General features: G+C 35.2%; 2 protein-coding genes across 5 annotated transcripts in view; one reads left to right on the top strand and one right to left on the bottom strand.

Annotated features, from left to right (window-relative positions):
- The window catches only part of LOC107740259 (phospholipid transfer protein-like), a 10,493-nt gene extending 5,566 nt beyond the window's left edge, over positions 1-4,927 (bottom strand). Inside the window, exons 1-3 of one of the 4 annotated variants that reach the window (XM_016552626.1) lie at positions 4,828-4,927; positions 674-797; positions 485-584 (exon numbers count right to left, since the gene is read on the bottom strand). In XM_016552626.1, coding sequence (XP_016408112.1) covers positions 485-584; positions 674-782 — 209 coding nt within the window. In that variant the 5' untranslated portion in view covers positions 783-797; positions 4,828-4,927. The other 3 variants (XM_016552628.1, XM_016552624.1, XM_016552627.1) reach the window with 3 other exon arrangements.
- A 2,023-nt stretch (positions 4,928-6,950) lies between these two features.
- LOC107740277 (phosphorylated CTD-interacting factor 1-like) overlaps positions 6,951-15,516 on the top strand; it is a 10,193-nt gene continuing 1,627 nt past the window's right edge. The window contains exons 1-11 of the mRNA XM_016552657.1: positions 6,951-7,163; positions 9,278-9,420; positions 9,820-9,944; positions 10,880-11,014; positions 11,278-11,482; positions 12,313-12,372; positions 12,532-12,707; positions 13,286-13,372; positions 13,459-13,643; positions 14,134-14,227; positions 14,324-14,499. Coding sequence (XP_016408143.1) covers positions 9,297-9,420; positions 9,820-9,944; positions 10,880-11,014; positions 11,278-11,482; positions 12,313-12,372; positions 12,532-12,707; positions 13,286-13,372; positions 13,459-13,643; positions 14,134-14,227; positions 14,324-14,499 — 1,367 coding nt within the window. The 5' untranslated portion in view covers positions 6,951-7,163; positions 9,278-9,296. The remainder of the gene's footprint in view (positions 7,164-9,277; positions 9,421-9,819; positions 9,945-10,879; positions 11,015-11,277; positions 11,483-12,312; positions 12,373-12,531; positions 12,708-13,285; positions 13,373-13,458; positions 13,644-14,133; positions 14,228-14,323; positions 14,500-15,516) is intronic.

Genomic DNA, 15,516 nt, shown 5'->3' with positions numbered 1-15,516 from the left:
TCTATCAATCAATCTGTCTGTCTGTCTGTCTGTCTATCTATCTGTTGTTGTTCTATCTATCTATCGTTCTATCTATCTATCTATCTATCTGTCTGTCTGTCTATCTGTCTGTCTGTCTGTCTATCTGTCTATCTATCTGTCTGTCTGTCTGTCTGTCTGTCTGTCTGTCTATCTGTCTGTCTATCTCTCTGTCTGTCTGTTGTTCTATCTATCTATCTATCTATCTAAACTTTGTATTTACAAATTAGTTATCTGAATTTCTATAAATTTCAAATAGTTTCAAATAATTCTACTCCTTTACATTCTTGCAGTTCTAGTGCATCGTATTTGCGTCCTCAGTTCAAAATCAGGAACTGAATTGGAATTTAAAAGGCATTCTTAACTCTGTATTTTACTCGTGTATTTTCAGGTGTTAGTGAGTGAATGACCGCACGAGGACGCAGTGTGGAGCATGACTCAGTGACAGTAGATGAAGTAAACATACTCTTTGATGGTGTACTGGAAGCGGCCCTCTTCACCGCGCATCTCTGGCATGGTGATGTTACTCAACTCTTCTTCCACGAACCTCTTTGTCTCGGCCTTCACTGTAAAAACGTCAAAAAGACTTTTATAGGCTACTAAAGGATAGTTGCATTCTAAGTCTGAATATTGAGCTTATTGTCAGATTTCTTACACATCTCCAGTCCTCTGTCAGTGATGCGGATCTTGCATCCAGGCGGCTCCGCTAAAGTCATCGTGATTAAAGAAAGAAGAAAGATGACAGAGACTTGCAGCAGTCCCATGATTCCTCAGTAGAGCTGAAAAACAACAAGTAGCCTTCTTAATTTAACAGAGTAAGCAAGAGAGAGTTGAGAGAAGGCTTGGGTCAATCACACTGTAAAATTAGTTTTCAAAGTTGTAAATAAAACAAAGATGACTGAAGTATGTTAAAGATTATTTCAGTTTTTCTAATTCAAAATTCAATGTGTGAAAATTGTTTCAAAGTAAATTCTACATCTTTTTTTTTCAGTCCACGATCATTAAATAGGTTAAAAAAAAAAGTCAAATATTGAAAAGTTTCATATATATTATCAATTTCCATGTCCGTTTTATTCAATACACACATAATCGGTGAATAAGAAGAAATAGATGTCAAGTTTAAAATAATTTCAGATCATAAGTTTATATAATGGACTAAAATTGACTAAAGATAATTAAGTAAATAATTAATAATGAATTAATAGATATGAATGAATTAATAAAGTAAAAGATTAATTTAAATGGATTAAAATTAGGTAAAAATTTAAAAGTTTAAATAATACAACTTAAATCCAAATAACTTATTTTAAAAATAATAATAAATGAAATAAAAATAATGTAAGTCAATTCAAATCCAAAACTAGTGCACCAAAAACCTTTCCTCGTGCATTAGTTTTAAAGCTCACATCAGAGTTAGGTCTGTCCACAGATGGTGCAGCTTTACTCTCCTGCACCACAGAGCTTCTCCAGTGCGGCAGCAGGAAAATAGGTCCTGACAGCTAAATATACAAACAGCAAGCAAATAAGAGAATGATCTTGCCTTTCAAGCGTATGTAAGAAAATATCCAGCGAAAGAAGTCCAAGTCTGTCGTCTCTGTAGCAGTGTGTGTGAAGGGTCTGTGTCTGCGTGTGTGTGTGTGTTTATAGTGCAGAGGAGGAGAGACTGTGTGCCTCGTCTGAATGAGAGAGAGAGAGAGAGAGAGAGACAGGAGAGGACAGCATCCCCAATGAGAGCATTGTTGCTGCTGTGAGTTGAGTATTCTGGGTTGTTGCAATGCTGTTCTGGTGCTTTTTATTCGTACCGTTCAAATGGTTTGGGATGAGTTACATTTTGAGGTTTGTTTAAATCACTACACTAAAGTATATGATCAACAGTAAACGTGTAACATAGCAAGCATTTTTCCAGTACTGTATAAAACTATTCAGAATGGTAGAAACAAAAATAAAATAGTTTTACTTACACTGGGATATAGCACATCAACTACTTATGTAAATGCACTTTTAAATAATAATTAGTAAATAAATAAATACATTTAAATGCAATAAATACATTTAAATTTAATTTTAAATAAATAAATAATCTTAGTAAAAAAAAAATCAGAATTTACATTTAATTTTAAATAACTTAAAATAAATTAAAAATGCATTTAATTTAAAATGAATGAATTACATGTTAAATAAGTCATTTTAATAAATAAATTATTATGCACTATTTTTTAAATAATTTAAAATAAATAAATGCAATAAATTATAATTTTGCATTTATTTAAAATATAATATATAATTAAATAATTAAAAATAAATACATTTACATTTACATTTAGTCATTTAGCAGACGCTTTTATCCAAAGCGACTTACAAATGAGGACAATAGAAGCAGTCAAAACTAACAAAAGAGCAACAATATATAAGTGCAAATATAAAAAAAATACATTTATTAATTCAAATTTAATTTAAAAAATCTAAATAAAATAAACATAAATATTATAGTATTGTATAATTTTTAATAATAATGTAATGATGGTGTATATTAATTAAATTCTATTTAATATTTCATATAATAACTCGCCAGAGAAAATCAATAATAGTAAATAGAACATCTAAACATTTAATATATCACTGCTCAGTATAATAGAGACGCAGTGACCAACAGCTTGAATGAGGTCGCTCTCTTGGAGGTCGCATGTGTGTGTGATGCTGGAGGCAGCTGTCTTTAGTCCCCCAGATATAACAAACAGGATCAAAACAAACCGTCCCGCAAATGGGCTTTATAAGGTCATTGACCCCGGGGTCCGGCTGGTTTACCCCGCTTCAAAGAAGATTTCACAAATGCCTCATTTATTTTGTATAAAACCCTGCGGGATGGGAGCTTTTTTAGGTAATTACTCCTCTGAGACAATGTCTTTCTGCAAACACATTGTCCGTGTGCAATACCCTAGGTGACCTTTGACACAAAATGATGCTGAATGAAAGCCACATGTCTTTACATTTCAGGAAGGACGAACATGTTCTTTGTAAAACATGAGTGTTTTTTTGCAATAAATCAAGTTTTGTTGGGGAACAAGAAATAGCCATGACATGAGATCTGGTGCATGTTAGTGGACATTGTTTAGATTTGGAATGATCCTCACAAGTGTTTTCAGCCGTAAGGTGATGTTTGCTTTGAGAAGGGACTGGGGTCACTACAGTTCACAAACACATTTGCTTCTCCAGGTCAATACCCCGAGAAAATAATAACTAAAACAATGTTACACAAGCAAAATAGACGAGATATGTTTTGTTCACACTGGGGAAAGCACAGAAACGGTGTATGTAAATGTTCTTTTAAAGAATACTTTTAAATAATTAAAAACAAATAAATAAATGTAATAAATAATAATTCTAATTAGATTTTAAATAATAAAAATAAACAGTGTAATAATAATAATAATAAAGATAAACAGTCATTTTAAATGACACTTTTAAATAATTAAAATAATAAATAAATGATCATTTTAATTTTAAATCATTTAAAATAAATAAATACATTTATTAAATAAACAATCATTTTAAGTTTATCTTTAAATCATTTAGAATAAATACATAATATTATAGTACTATGTAATTATTATTAATAATTAAACATTGATGTATAATAATTACACATTTTGTTTTGTTCACAAATACTGCACAGTGACTATGTAAATTTAGTTTTAAATTACGCTTAAAGAAATAATAAATAAACAATATTTTAATTTACATTTTAAATAATTCCGAATGAATAAATAATATTAATTATTAATTCAATAATCGCAAATTCATTTCAGATATTGCTATGTGAATTTGGGTCAAAGGGCAAAACAATATGATATAAAATGTACCACGGCTGTTTAAACTAACTAGTAGTGGTGATCCATAATTTAAACAGTTATCCCCTTATAGGCATTATTAAAAAACAGATATGAAAACAAATATTTTACTTCTTTGACATGCAGATTTTCTAAATAGGAACCACTTCATGAAAGACACTGTATAAATCATATGAGCCAATAATGTAAAAAACTTATTAATCCAGAATACAGTCTGATTGCCAAAATAAAAAATGCTAATTTCATTTCAGATATTGCTATGTGAATTTGGGTCAAAGGGCAAAACAATATGATATAAAATGTACCACGGCTGTTTAAACTAACTAGTAGTGGTGATCCATAATTTAAACAGTTATCCCCTTATAGGCATTATTAAAAAACAGATATGAAAACAAATTATATTTTACTTCTTTGACATGCAGATTTTCTAAATAGGAACCACTTCATGAAAGACACTGTATAAATCATATGAGCCAATAATGTAAAAAACGTATTAATCCAGAATACAGTCTGATTGCCAAAATAAAAAAATGCTAATTTCCATATTACACTCTTAAATATAAAGGTGCTTCACGATGCCATAGAATAACCTTTCTGTCTAAATGGTTCCATAAAGAACCTTTAACATCTGAAGAACCTTTCTGTTTCACAAAAGCTTCTTTGTGGCGAAAGAAGGTTCTTCAGATTATAAAAATGTAAGAAAGAGATGGTTCTTTAAAGAACTTTGACTGAATGCTTCTTTGTGGAGCCAAAAATGCTTGTGAAGAACCTTTTAAGCACCTTTATTTTTAAGAGGGTAGCCTCATAGAAACATAAACCTACCTCCATTTGTGCTGGAGGCACTCGATCCCTTTTGAGTGATGCCACAAAATGAAACCATAAACTTTGTGCACATGTTGTGCAAGCATACGGCTTATTCATATTTCCCTCCCCATGCCTTTCACAATGATCGAATACTTACAGCGGTGTGGAAATGCAGGCTGGGTAACTTGAGTGTTTCTCAGATATAAGCTCTCAGAAGAAGCAGATGTTTTCTTGCACCCTCGCTCTATTCCTTCCTCTTTTAGTCAGGGTTCACTATGTCCCCTTTTCATAGGCAGCCAGGATTTATAAGGGCAGGTTGGGAAAGGGTGTTCCTCTTCGCCTCGCGTCATTCGACCTTGCAGCAACAATGATGGCAGTAATTCATAATAACATGCAATGAAAACATTTTCCAAAGATTAACGTGCAATAAAGAATTGCGGCATCTGATTTTAGTTTCACTGCACAAACTGTGAAGCTGCAGCATTTCCAGAAGTTCACATTATTTCTAGTGCGGTGGCTTCAGGCTGCATTAAACAGATTCCAGCGCTCTGCCCTTTAATTATTATGCACTAAACCTTAAATTAGTTCATGACTTCTTGGAAGCCCATGTTGCAAGTTTTCATAGAATCACATGGTGCAAGAAATGGGTTCGACTTAAAACCACAGAGGAGCAATGTGGAGCTTGCTTTAGAGAATCAAGTTCAGAAAAAATGCTATTTCAAGCTTTTGGCCACTAATTATGGGGTGAGCACATCAAACTTTCTTCTTTAGATCTGTTTGAAAAGAGTAAAGTTGTAAATAAAACAAAGAGTACTGGAGTATATTTGACAAGAAAATAGAACGTTTTTTATGTTTCAGATTTCACATTCAGTTCAGTGTTATACTTTGAGAAATTTATTAGCAATTTCTGAGTGACAATTTGTTTATAAACTTGGAAATTAGAAATGCTGACTTGTCAGCTAACAGTAATAAAATATTAAAATAAAATCATTTTATAAAATGATTAAAACTGAAACTAATAATAAAGCTACACTAAACAGACACAGACACAGACACACACACACACACACACAGACACACACACACACACACATAAACTAAAACTAATAAAAATGACAAAAGCACATAACAAAATTACTAAAACTTCAAAACTGAAAATATAAAAGTAATATGAAAGTATTAATAAATATCATACATAAATAATACTACAATAACACTGACATAAAAATGCATTCTAAAACTTGATAGATTTATAGTGTGTATAGAAATTTTGCAGAGTACAAACACAGTCAGCAATAACCAGAAGTGAAAACAGCAATATAACATTTAAATAAAAATAAATGATGGCAGTGCAAATGGCCAGTGAAGGACACATGATCAGTGTGCTGTAGTGCAAATGGCATGATGTACAAATAGGAAATGAGCTGAATTCAAACTGCAATTCACAATAGTTCAAATGAAGTAATGATATAAGTCAAATGTTCAAAAGTGGAATTGTGGTAAAGTTCATAAGAAAACAATCATTTAAACAGCCTTTATTTGATGCATATTGATAAGATTTTTAAAACTTTTGAAGTAGGGAAATTTTGATTATGGGAACCCCTTACAAGTGTTTGTTTTATTTGTGTGTAAGTTATGTGTGTATTTTGATTTTTAATTTTGTGAAGCACTTGTGCTATATAAATAAAAGATGACGTTGAAGTGGTTTCTTATAATAATAATTCAAAATTCAAATAATAATTCAAAACATAGACATTTTTAATGCCATTAAGTAAATTGAACTAAAACTAAGTGTTTGCTAAAAATATTAATAGCCTATAATTATTAGTAACGGAATTAAAACGGAATAAATAAATAAATATTAGATGAAAATGTTGAACTGAAATGTTGCCTTGGCAGCTAACTTTTTAATTTAAAAAGTTTAAGTACTTAATTTGCTAAAAGTATAACTGAAATAAAGCTAAATGGAAATAGCCTGTTTTGGACGGGAAAAAAACGAATAAAAATTACTAAAGAAATTCAAAACATAGACACCGCCATTTTATTGAAGTAAATGTAACGTACAAACATTTTCAGGACAACAATGAAGAACATCTTCTTCTTGTTGCTTCACGGCGGATCGCAGACTTATAAGTGCATTACCGCCACCTATATCTCAAATGGACCATTGACACTCTATCTACAATCTCCTGATTAACCTAGCAACCCACATACAAACACCCTTGATCAATTAAGAACATTCACATAGTTTCCTAAGATAAATGATTTGTTTATGTTTGTTTCATTTCCCAGTAGAGTAGACTGACTGAATGAACGCCTCTCTACAAATGGCCGCGCGGCTTTGACGCCTTCCACTGCGGAGCCGCGCATGCGCATTAACCGCGTCCGAGTGCCCGATACAAGATGGCGGAGTCGGTGGGGAGGGAGAGGCGGAGGCGGGTCCGAACCGGATAGCGCAAAGCCTATTGAAGACTCCCACCAAACCTCTCCAAGGTAAGGGATTCATCCATCGAAGAGCAGCATCAGACCTATAGGCGTGTGGCGGAATGCACGGGGCACAATAATATCCCCGCGGTTGCTGCAAACGCGCGTAATGCACGCAGTAAACAGACCTTATACTGCGCAGTGAGCGCGGCGCCTAGTATGAGAGACCGCGCGCCATTTTGTCGACCGTTTCTACGAAGCAAAAGTGGCGCCTAAAATTTGTGGTCGTAACGGTCGGAGATTGACGGGGTTTAAACTCAATAAATGAGCTGTTTGACACACTGTGGTGATGGCCCTATGTATCCCCGTCCTTTCTGTGCCCAAATGAAGCCAGATGCTCCGCCACTTGGTCTTATTTTACCCGCTCTCTCCTGCACATCGGCTCGCGCTGCCGTAGCTCTTTGTTGGATGTTTTTCTCCTCCTCCTTCGGGTTTGTTTTCGGGGTTTGGCTCGATCTGGGGTGGGCGGCGTAGCAGGCGCATGCGTGCCCTTCTTTCGCTCATTTGCGCTCTTATTAACGACGATAAACGCAGTAAACACATTCGCGTAGAATAGATACAAGATGTATGGTGTGATACCTGGGTTTACGAAACAAAAAAACCCACGGTAATACGGTGGTAGAAGCGTATTAGTCTCCGATACCATCACCGTACCATGTTACCGCCATAATACTTTTTGTAAGGTTTATTTGTGGAAAAACCCTGTGTTCGGGTATTTTCTGAGATTTAACCATAAATTACTTTTTGTCAGTATTTAAACGCATGTCAGCTCGGGCCACTGTAATTTTAAGCGTAATACCATTATGCCATTTCCTTACATTTACCACCGTACCATGGTATTCTGGGAAGTTCCTCAGTTTTTTTTTTTACACGTACATGGTATTACCATCACTTTAACGTAATACTGAATATTTATCTTGTGATGACTGAGTAATAATAACCTTTTAACATATTATTTTGCTTGGTCCCTGGAAATCCCATACAAAATAATACCACGGTAATCATAGCTTTTTGCAAATGCCATAGTCAATACAATTATTGTTAGTATAGTAAAATTAAAATTAAAATTTGTACAGTCCTTTATTGTACAAAGCTTTAGAGCACTGGTCGTGGATTAGTTCATGTTAGTTTTAATTGTGCATTTATTGTCTAGTAATACTATGCTTTGAAATATATTATCTTACAGTATAATTACCATATTCATAAATATTGCTTTAGTTTTTGGTAGGTCATGGCTCAGTTTTCTGAATAACAGCCAGAGACTCGTGTCTTCAAAACAATCCAACCGAGGTGCGTAGACCAAAAAAAGTTTCCCAAAAGTAAAGTACTTTAAAAAAAAAAATTTTTTTTAAAAAGCCAGCACACTCTCAAAAAACAAAAATCCCAAGCGAGGTGAAAACAGTGTAAGCAATTTACTGAGAAAAACAAGGCAAACGTTTCGGTCACATGTTGACCATTTTCAATGCCAAGCTTGTGATTTTTGAGTGTGCGGGCTTTTTTTAAAGTACTTTACTCTTTGGGAATCAGTTTTATGAATAAAATGGTGGTTTGAAACACTTTTTAACTCTATTAGTGAATGTTTAACAAATGGAGGATCCAAAGTTTCACTTTCATTATTATGTTTAAGTTTCATTATTTTCCTGGGAAGTTTTTCTTTCACATTCACCTCAGCCGACTTAAAGGCATATTTCACCTCAAAACAGAAAATGTTGTCATCATTTTCTTACCTCTTACTCAACTATTTGATTACAGTTTTCTGCTTCAGTCTCTGTTTTATTGGTATGTCCACAACTAAATTGCCTTTTGGGATTAATAGCTAAATATAATCCAATTGAATCGGCTCGTATTGTTGACTTTGTTTTAGGGGAGCTGAGACCCCAGTACTCTGGAATAATTAATATATTCAAATTATTTTAATATGTTCTTGAGACCAATTCATACCTATATTATTGAAATGTAATCTTCTGTTTTATCACAATCTAAGCTTATAATGTGAAAATTGGTTTGCATTTATTCCTATTTAATTTTTAATACATGGACTCTGGGACCCCAAACACTCTATGTAGTGCTCTCAGAATTACAATGCTTGCATTTTGTAAAGATGCAATATTTTCTGTCTTAAGACAGGACAAATGAGGAGCTATGACGAGTGAAAACCACGGAACAGAAAAGGCAGACTCGGCGATGGTCATGTCGCCCACCGGGTCCACGTCACAGGCGGCTCCTTTATCACCCTCAACCAGCAAACCCATCCAAGAGCTGCCAGGTGTGTATCTCTCAGGCTTTAAAGGAGCCTAGTCCCAGACTAAAATGCATGTCTGGGCTGTTTTAACTGAAGGAAACTTGCACCGACTGATCTTAAAATATGTCAGATTCATTGTTTTGTCTCAAGATGCACACCAGTAATTTTTTTTTATCTTAAGGCATATTTCTAAAAACTACTTAAATGTGCTCCCGGTTTTCATCCAAAATATCTTAAATTGTGTTCCGAAGACGAACGAAGCTTTTACGGGTTTGGAACGACATGGGGGTAAGTGATTAATGACAAACTTTTCATTTTGGGGTGGAGTAACCCTTTAAATGACTGATGGGACTCCCTGTGTTCTTCAGTGCTCCGTTTGGGGCTGCTGTGTCCTGTGCGTTTGATTTTTAGTTTCACTTACAGATGAGCTGGTTCAGGCTGGATGGTCTAAATGTTGGAGTAAGAGGGAGAATCGGCCGTACTACTTCAATCGATTCACTAATCAGTCGCTGTGGGAGATGCCGGTCCTGGGCCAGCATGATGTCATTGTAAGTTCAGGCTTCAGAGCCAATTAAATCTATTTATTGTGGATGTAAGTAACATTTAGGGGAAACACTTTAACAGTGTTTATTGGTATACAGTTCTGTTTGTTTTTTTGTTTATTTTAGATATTGGATATACAGTTTTTTTTTTTATATATATATTTTTTTCATTTAAATTTTAAGTTTTAATTATTACATTATGTTCTTTGGATTTTTTGTTATACGGGTTTTTTGATATACATAAAACTGTATCCTCCAGTTTCATAGACAAGGCTTAAGCCTAGTCCCAGACTAAAATGCATGTCTGGGCTGTTTTAACTGAAGGAAACTTGCACCGACTGATCTTAAAATATGTCAGATTCATTGTTTTGTCTCAAGATGCACACCAGTAATTTTTTTTTATCTTAAGGCATATTTCTAAAAACTACTTAAATGTGCTAATTGAACTATGGCCTAATCCTGGCTTAACCTAAGCCCTGTCTGTGAAACTGGGCCTATCTGTGTTATTTTAGTATTTTTTTATGTATAGTATTAATATTTTGAATTGGCTTTTTAAATATTTTCAAATTGATACTTTTCATTTTAATTTTAGTAATCGCATTGTCATATGTGCTGTTTGGTTTGTTTATCAGTGCTTATCAGTATTATTTTAGTATTATATAATTATAGTATTGATATTTTTGTATAATTATAGTATATTTTTGTTTGTTTTATTTGTTTTTCTAATTTTACTGCTTCAGCTTAAACATTTAATTTTTTTACTTAAGTTGAGTAAATATTTTTCATCTAATATTTATATTTTCCTTATTATAGCGACTTTTGTAAGTCGCTTGGGATAAAAGCATCCGCTAAATGCATAAAAGTAAATTTTGTTTTCCACAGATAACTAATAGTTTTAAGTTAACAATAACAACACTGTCCTGTTTTTGCCATTGTTTTAGTCCGATCCTCTGGGCTTGAACGCGGCTCCAGCCTCTGGCGAGGCAATGAGTGACACCGGTCTGGGCAACGGTCAGCGTAAAAGACATCCATCGGAGGATGCTCAAGCAGGCCCTAACAGTTTCAAGAGGCCAAAGGTCCGTTTTCTTCCTAATAGCTTTTTTTTTTTTTGTTTAACCTTTATTTAACCAGGCAAGTCAATTAAGATAATAAAAGGACACATTTTGTTTATAATTTGTCTTAAATCTCATTTTGTAAAAAAAATAAAATAAAAAAATTGTGAATCGAATCGTGAATTGAATCATGAGTTGAGTGAATCGTTACATCCCTAATCAGTAGCATTGGCTAAAAGCATCAGTTAAAAGGTTAAATGTAAAAGTGATTTCAGATATCCTGACAGCGGTTCAGCTCTGTAGACATGACGTGTCTGAACTGGTCTTTGTGTTTCAGAGTCTACTGGGACCTGGACGTTCAGACCAACGCTGTGATCCGCGAGCGAGCCCCAGCGAACCACCTGCCTCCACACCCTGAGATCGAGTTGCAGAGAGCTCAACTCACCACCAAGCTGCGGCAGCACTACCACGAGCTGTGCTCTCAGCGTGAGGGTATGAGCACACCGCTGCTTTCACATCTCACCGAATGTTCCCATAAAAAAGCTTTACATTCTACATGCGAGAATTTTTGTTGTTTTCTACTTTTATGCTGCTGAAAATGTAGTGAAGTTAGTAGCTTTGTTACTTATTGTTTTATAATCCCAGTAATTCCAGTCTGGGTTAGCGTTAATGGTTTATGAGTGCAGTGCAATGTTAATGTAAGGAAACCGGAGAAGTTAATACTTTTATTCAGTAAGCCAAAAGTGACATTTCTAATGTTATACAAGATTTGTTTCAAATAAATGTTGTTCTTTTGAACTTTCTATTAATCAAAGAATTCTGAAAAAATGTGTAACGCTAAATGTATTCACAAAAATATGAAGCATCGCAACCGTTTTCAACATCGTTAATAATAATAACTGTTTCTTGAGCAGCAAATCAGCATATTAGAATGATTTCTGAAGGATCATGTGACACTGAAGACTGGAGTAATGATGCTGAAAATTCAGCTGCGCATCACTGGAATAAATTACATTTTAAGCAGTAATCAATTAAGCTTATGAGAAATTTGAATCAAGGATTGAATTTGGAATAAATGATGACGATTTTCATTTTTTGGTAGAGATACAAATTAAACTCATTTTTCAGATACAGTAAGTTTACTTAAGAAGTATACATTTATTTAACATCTTTTGTTGGTTAACATTAATGACACAGATATGTATTTAATTAGAAATGCTGTCCATTTAAGACGGAAGGTATGCTTGTAACACTTGACACACGTTCAGTTTTCACCCACCTGTTTACGTTCACTTAAGCCATAACAGACTGTATTTACACAGAATATGTGCGCAGGATCCGGCAGGCTCACCTCACTCTGCTTAAAGAGTGCAACATCTCAGGTAGGAGCTGGAGATGTCTGTGAATCTGGACAACGGCCAGTGAGGGTTTTATTGTGGACAAAAATCGACCAGCTCCAACAAAAATAGGATGATTTTTTTTGGCCCTTCACTGTAGGTTTGACTTGAGAGCCTTTGTGATTTATTCTTCTTGCTTTAAAGTGGACGGCACAGAGCCGACGGAGGTCCAGGCCCGGTTGGTGTATTGTTATCCAGTCAGACTGTCCATCCCGTCTCCTCCTCAGCCGCGTGTTGAGCTGCACTTCGAGAATGACGTTGCTTGTCTGCGGTATAAAGGAGAAATGGTGAAGGTCAACCGCGGTCATTTCAGCAAACTGGTGTGTATATGCTAAGACTAGCTCAAAATAGGACTGCGGCGATAAATCGATGCAGAATCAATTCGTGGATCGATTCTGAGATCTTCCGAATGCATTGCGATTCTCTCTGGAATCGATTCTGAGCTTAACAGCAGATGGCGCTCTAATCTACTTTTTATCCACACACTCAAATGCTCATGAAGAAGAGTGCTGAAGAGTCATGTAATTTCACCTCGGCTCAGAATGCATTTATGATGCGAGATTAATGTAAAAACAGCCCACTGTGAACACCCTTGTAATTCGCTTCAACCTTTTCGAATTTTATGAATGATTATTTTAGGTTCGAGTGTGTGTAAGGATTTGGAAACAAGCAGAGTACAGCTGTTTCTAAAGCATGCAGTGCCATCTGCTGTTCAAAACTAAGCTCAGAATCAACTTGAGAAAGAATCACGATGCATTCGGAAAATCTCAGAATCGATGCTGAATCATTTCTCGATTCGCGATGCATCGATTTATTTTCCCAGCCCTAGCTCACAACCGATTAAGGTTGGATACTTTGGATTCTTATTTTGTTACCTTTATTTCTCTGGCACAAACAGGAACTCTTATATCGGTACAGCTGTATTGATGACCTGAGGTTTGAAAAGTTCCTATCTCGTGTGTGGTGCCTTAACAAAAGATACCAGGTAATACTCATATTACAGACATTGGTAGCCAATCAGGAAGCCAAATGCAGCATCAACGTGTGTTTCCGCCCTCTTGTGAATCACAGGTGATGTTTGGGTCCGGAGTGAACGAGGGGTCTGGTCTGCAGGGGGCGCTGCCTGTTCCCGTCTTTGAGGCTCTCAACAAACAGTTTGGAGTGACATTCGAGTGCTTCGCTTCTCCTCTTAACTGCTATTTCAAGCAGTTCTGCTCCGCGTTTCCAGACATTGATGGCTTCTTTGGATCTCGAGGGTATGTAAATGTGTTCTTGGTCATTAGTATTATTTTTGTGGTTTGAAAAGGCAATGAAAAGTGATGTTCCAACAGCTTTTGAGGATAAACTTATTTCAGAATGATGCTTGTTTATTGAACAATTGTGTATTATAAAATGTCTTGCAAATGAGTTGCTAAATGTTACTGAATGAGCCACAGTAATGTACCATAATGTTTTGGACATTGCAATTATTGCTATATTTTTGGGGTTTATTTATTTTATTTTTTTTTATCTATTTTTAATTTAGTATCATGTTCTTTTTATTTTAAATAAATTTAATTGGTTTTAAAATGTATTAATTTTATTAAAAATTATAAAACCAAAACCATTATCGGTTTTATAAAACACCATCCTAACATTTCTGACTTTTGTAATTTTTCAGTTTTTCAGTTGTTTTATAAAAGCAAGCATGGCTTCTTTCAGAGAGGTTAATTTGCTATATTGTATCACTCATCTCTGTCTTCACAGGCCATTTCTCAGCTTCTCTCCAGCCAGCGGCTCATTTGAGGCCAACCCTCCGTTCTGTGAGGAACTCATGGATGCCATGGTGAAACACTTTGAGGTGAGTGACTCTTAACGTCATCCCAAAGTCGTTAGATCAGAATATATTACATATACATTCCCATACGGATTCTCATTGTCTCTCTGTCTTTCTCAGGATCTTCTGGAACACTCCAGCGAGCCGCTGTCCTTCATCATCTTTGTGCCAGAGTGGCGTGACCCACCGACCCCTGCCCTGACACGGATGGAGGTCAGTCGCTTCCGCAGGCACCAGATGATTGTGCCTGCTTTCGAGCACGAGTACCGCAGCGGCTTGCAGCACATCTGCAAAAGGTCAGACATTTGTTGGTCTGTTTCCTTGTTCTTGTGGTTTTAGTTCCTTGTTCACTACACAAATCTAACCAAAAGTTCTTTTAAACCGCAATTGCCACCAGTTTTGTGAAGTTCATTCAGAAATGAAAATTTGCTGAAAATGTGCACACCCTTAGGCCATACACGATGTGGATGAGTTTGTTTCTTCATTAGATTTGGAGAAATGTAGCATTACATCACTTTCTCACCAATGGATCCTCTGCAGTGAATGGGTGCCGTCAGAATGAGAGTCCAAACTGATAAAACTGAGCTGATAAAAACTTCACAATAATCCACACCACTCCAGTCTATCTATTAACGGATTGTTTATAAGAAACAAATACATCAAGGCGTTTTTAACTTTAAATCTTTGCTTCCGGCTAAAATATGAGTCCTCAATCCATAATATTGTTTCCTCCAGTGAAAAAGTCATCTCGTCTGAATCAGTAGAGAAATATGCACAGATCAAGCACTGTTTATATGTGAAAACAGTTCTAAACAAAAATGTGGGAGGACAACAGGGGATTGATTTTGTCATTGGATGAAGTGTTATTGATTATGGACTCGTATTTTAGCCGGAAACAACGGTTTGAAGTTAAAGGGGTCATATAATGCTGCTAAAAAGAACAGTATTTTGTGTATTTGGTGTAATGAAATGTGTTTATGCGGTTTAAGGTTAAAAAAATCACCGTTTTAGGTAGGCGTGGCTGACTCTTAACTTTTATAAAGAATATCTTTTTGGATTTGAGACATTAGTCTTTGCAACTGTACAGATCTTCTTTATGCACCAAGAGCTTGTAACACTCCAAAGAGAAAGGAAAAACTCAAATCGCATCATATGTACAAACAAATTAATCATGTTTCTTACAAATATGCAGCTTTTGGCTTCTCAAGATGTTAACTGATTAACTGGAGTGGTGTGAATTACTTGTGGATTATTGTGATGTTTTTATCAGCTGTTTGGACTCTCATTCTGACGGCACCCATTCACTGCAGAGG

This window comes from Sinocyclocheilus rhinocerous, unplaced genomic scaffold, assembly GCF_001515625.1.
Source record: "Sinocyclocheilus rhinocerous isolate Xijiao unplaced genomic scaffold, SAMN03320098_v1.1 scaffold795, whole genome shotgun sequence".
Classification (NCBI taxonomy): Eukaryota; Metazoa; Chordata; class Actinopteri; order Cypriniformes; family Cyprinidae; genus Sinocyclocheilus; species Sinocyclocheilus rhinocerous.
Note: the sequence above shows the minus strand (reverse complement) of the source record. Positions and strands in the feature narration are given on the sequence as shown.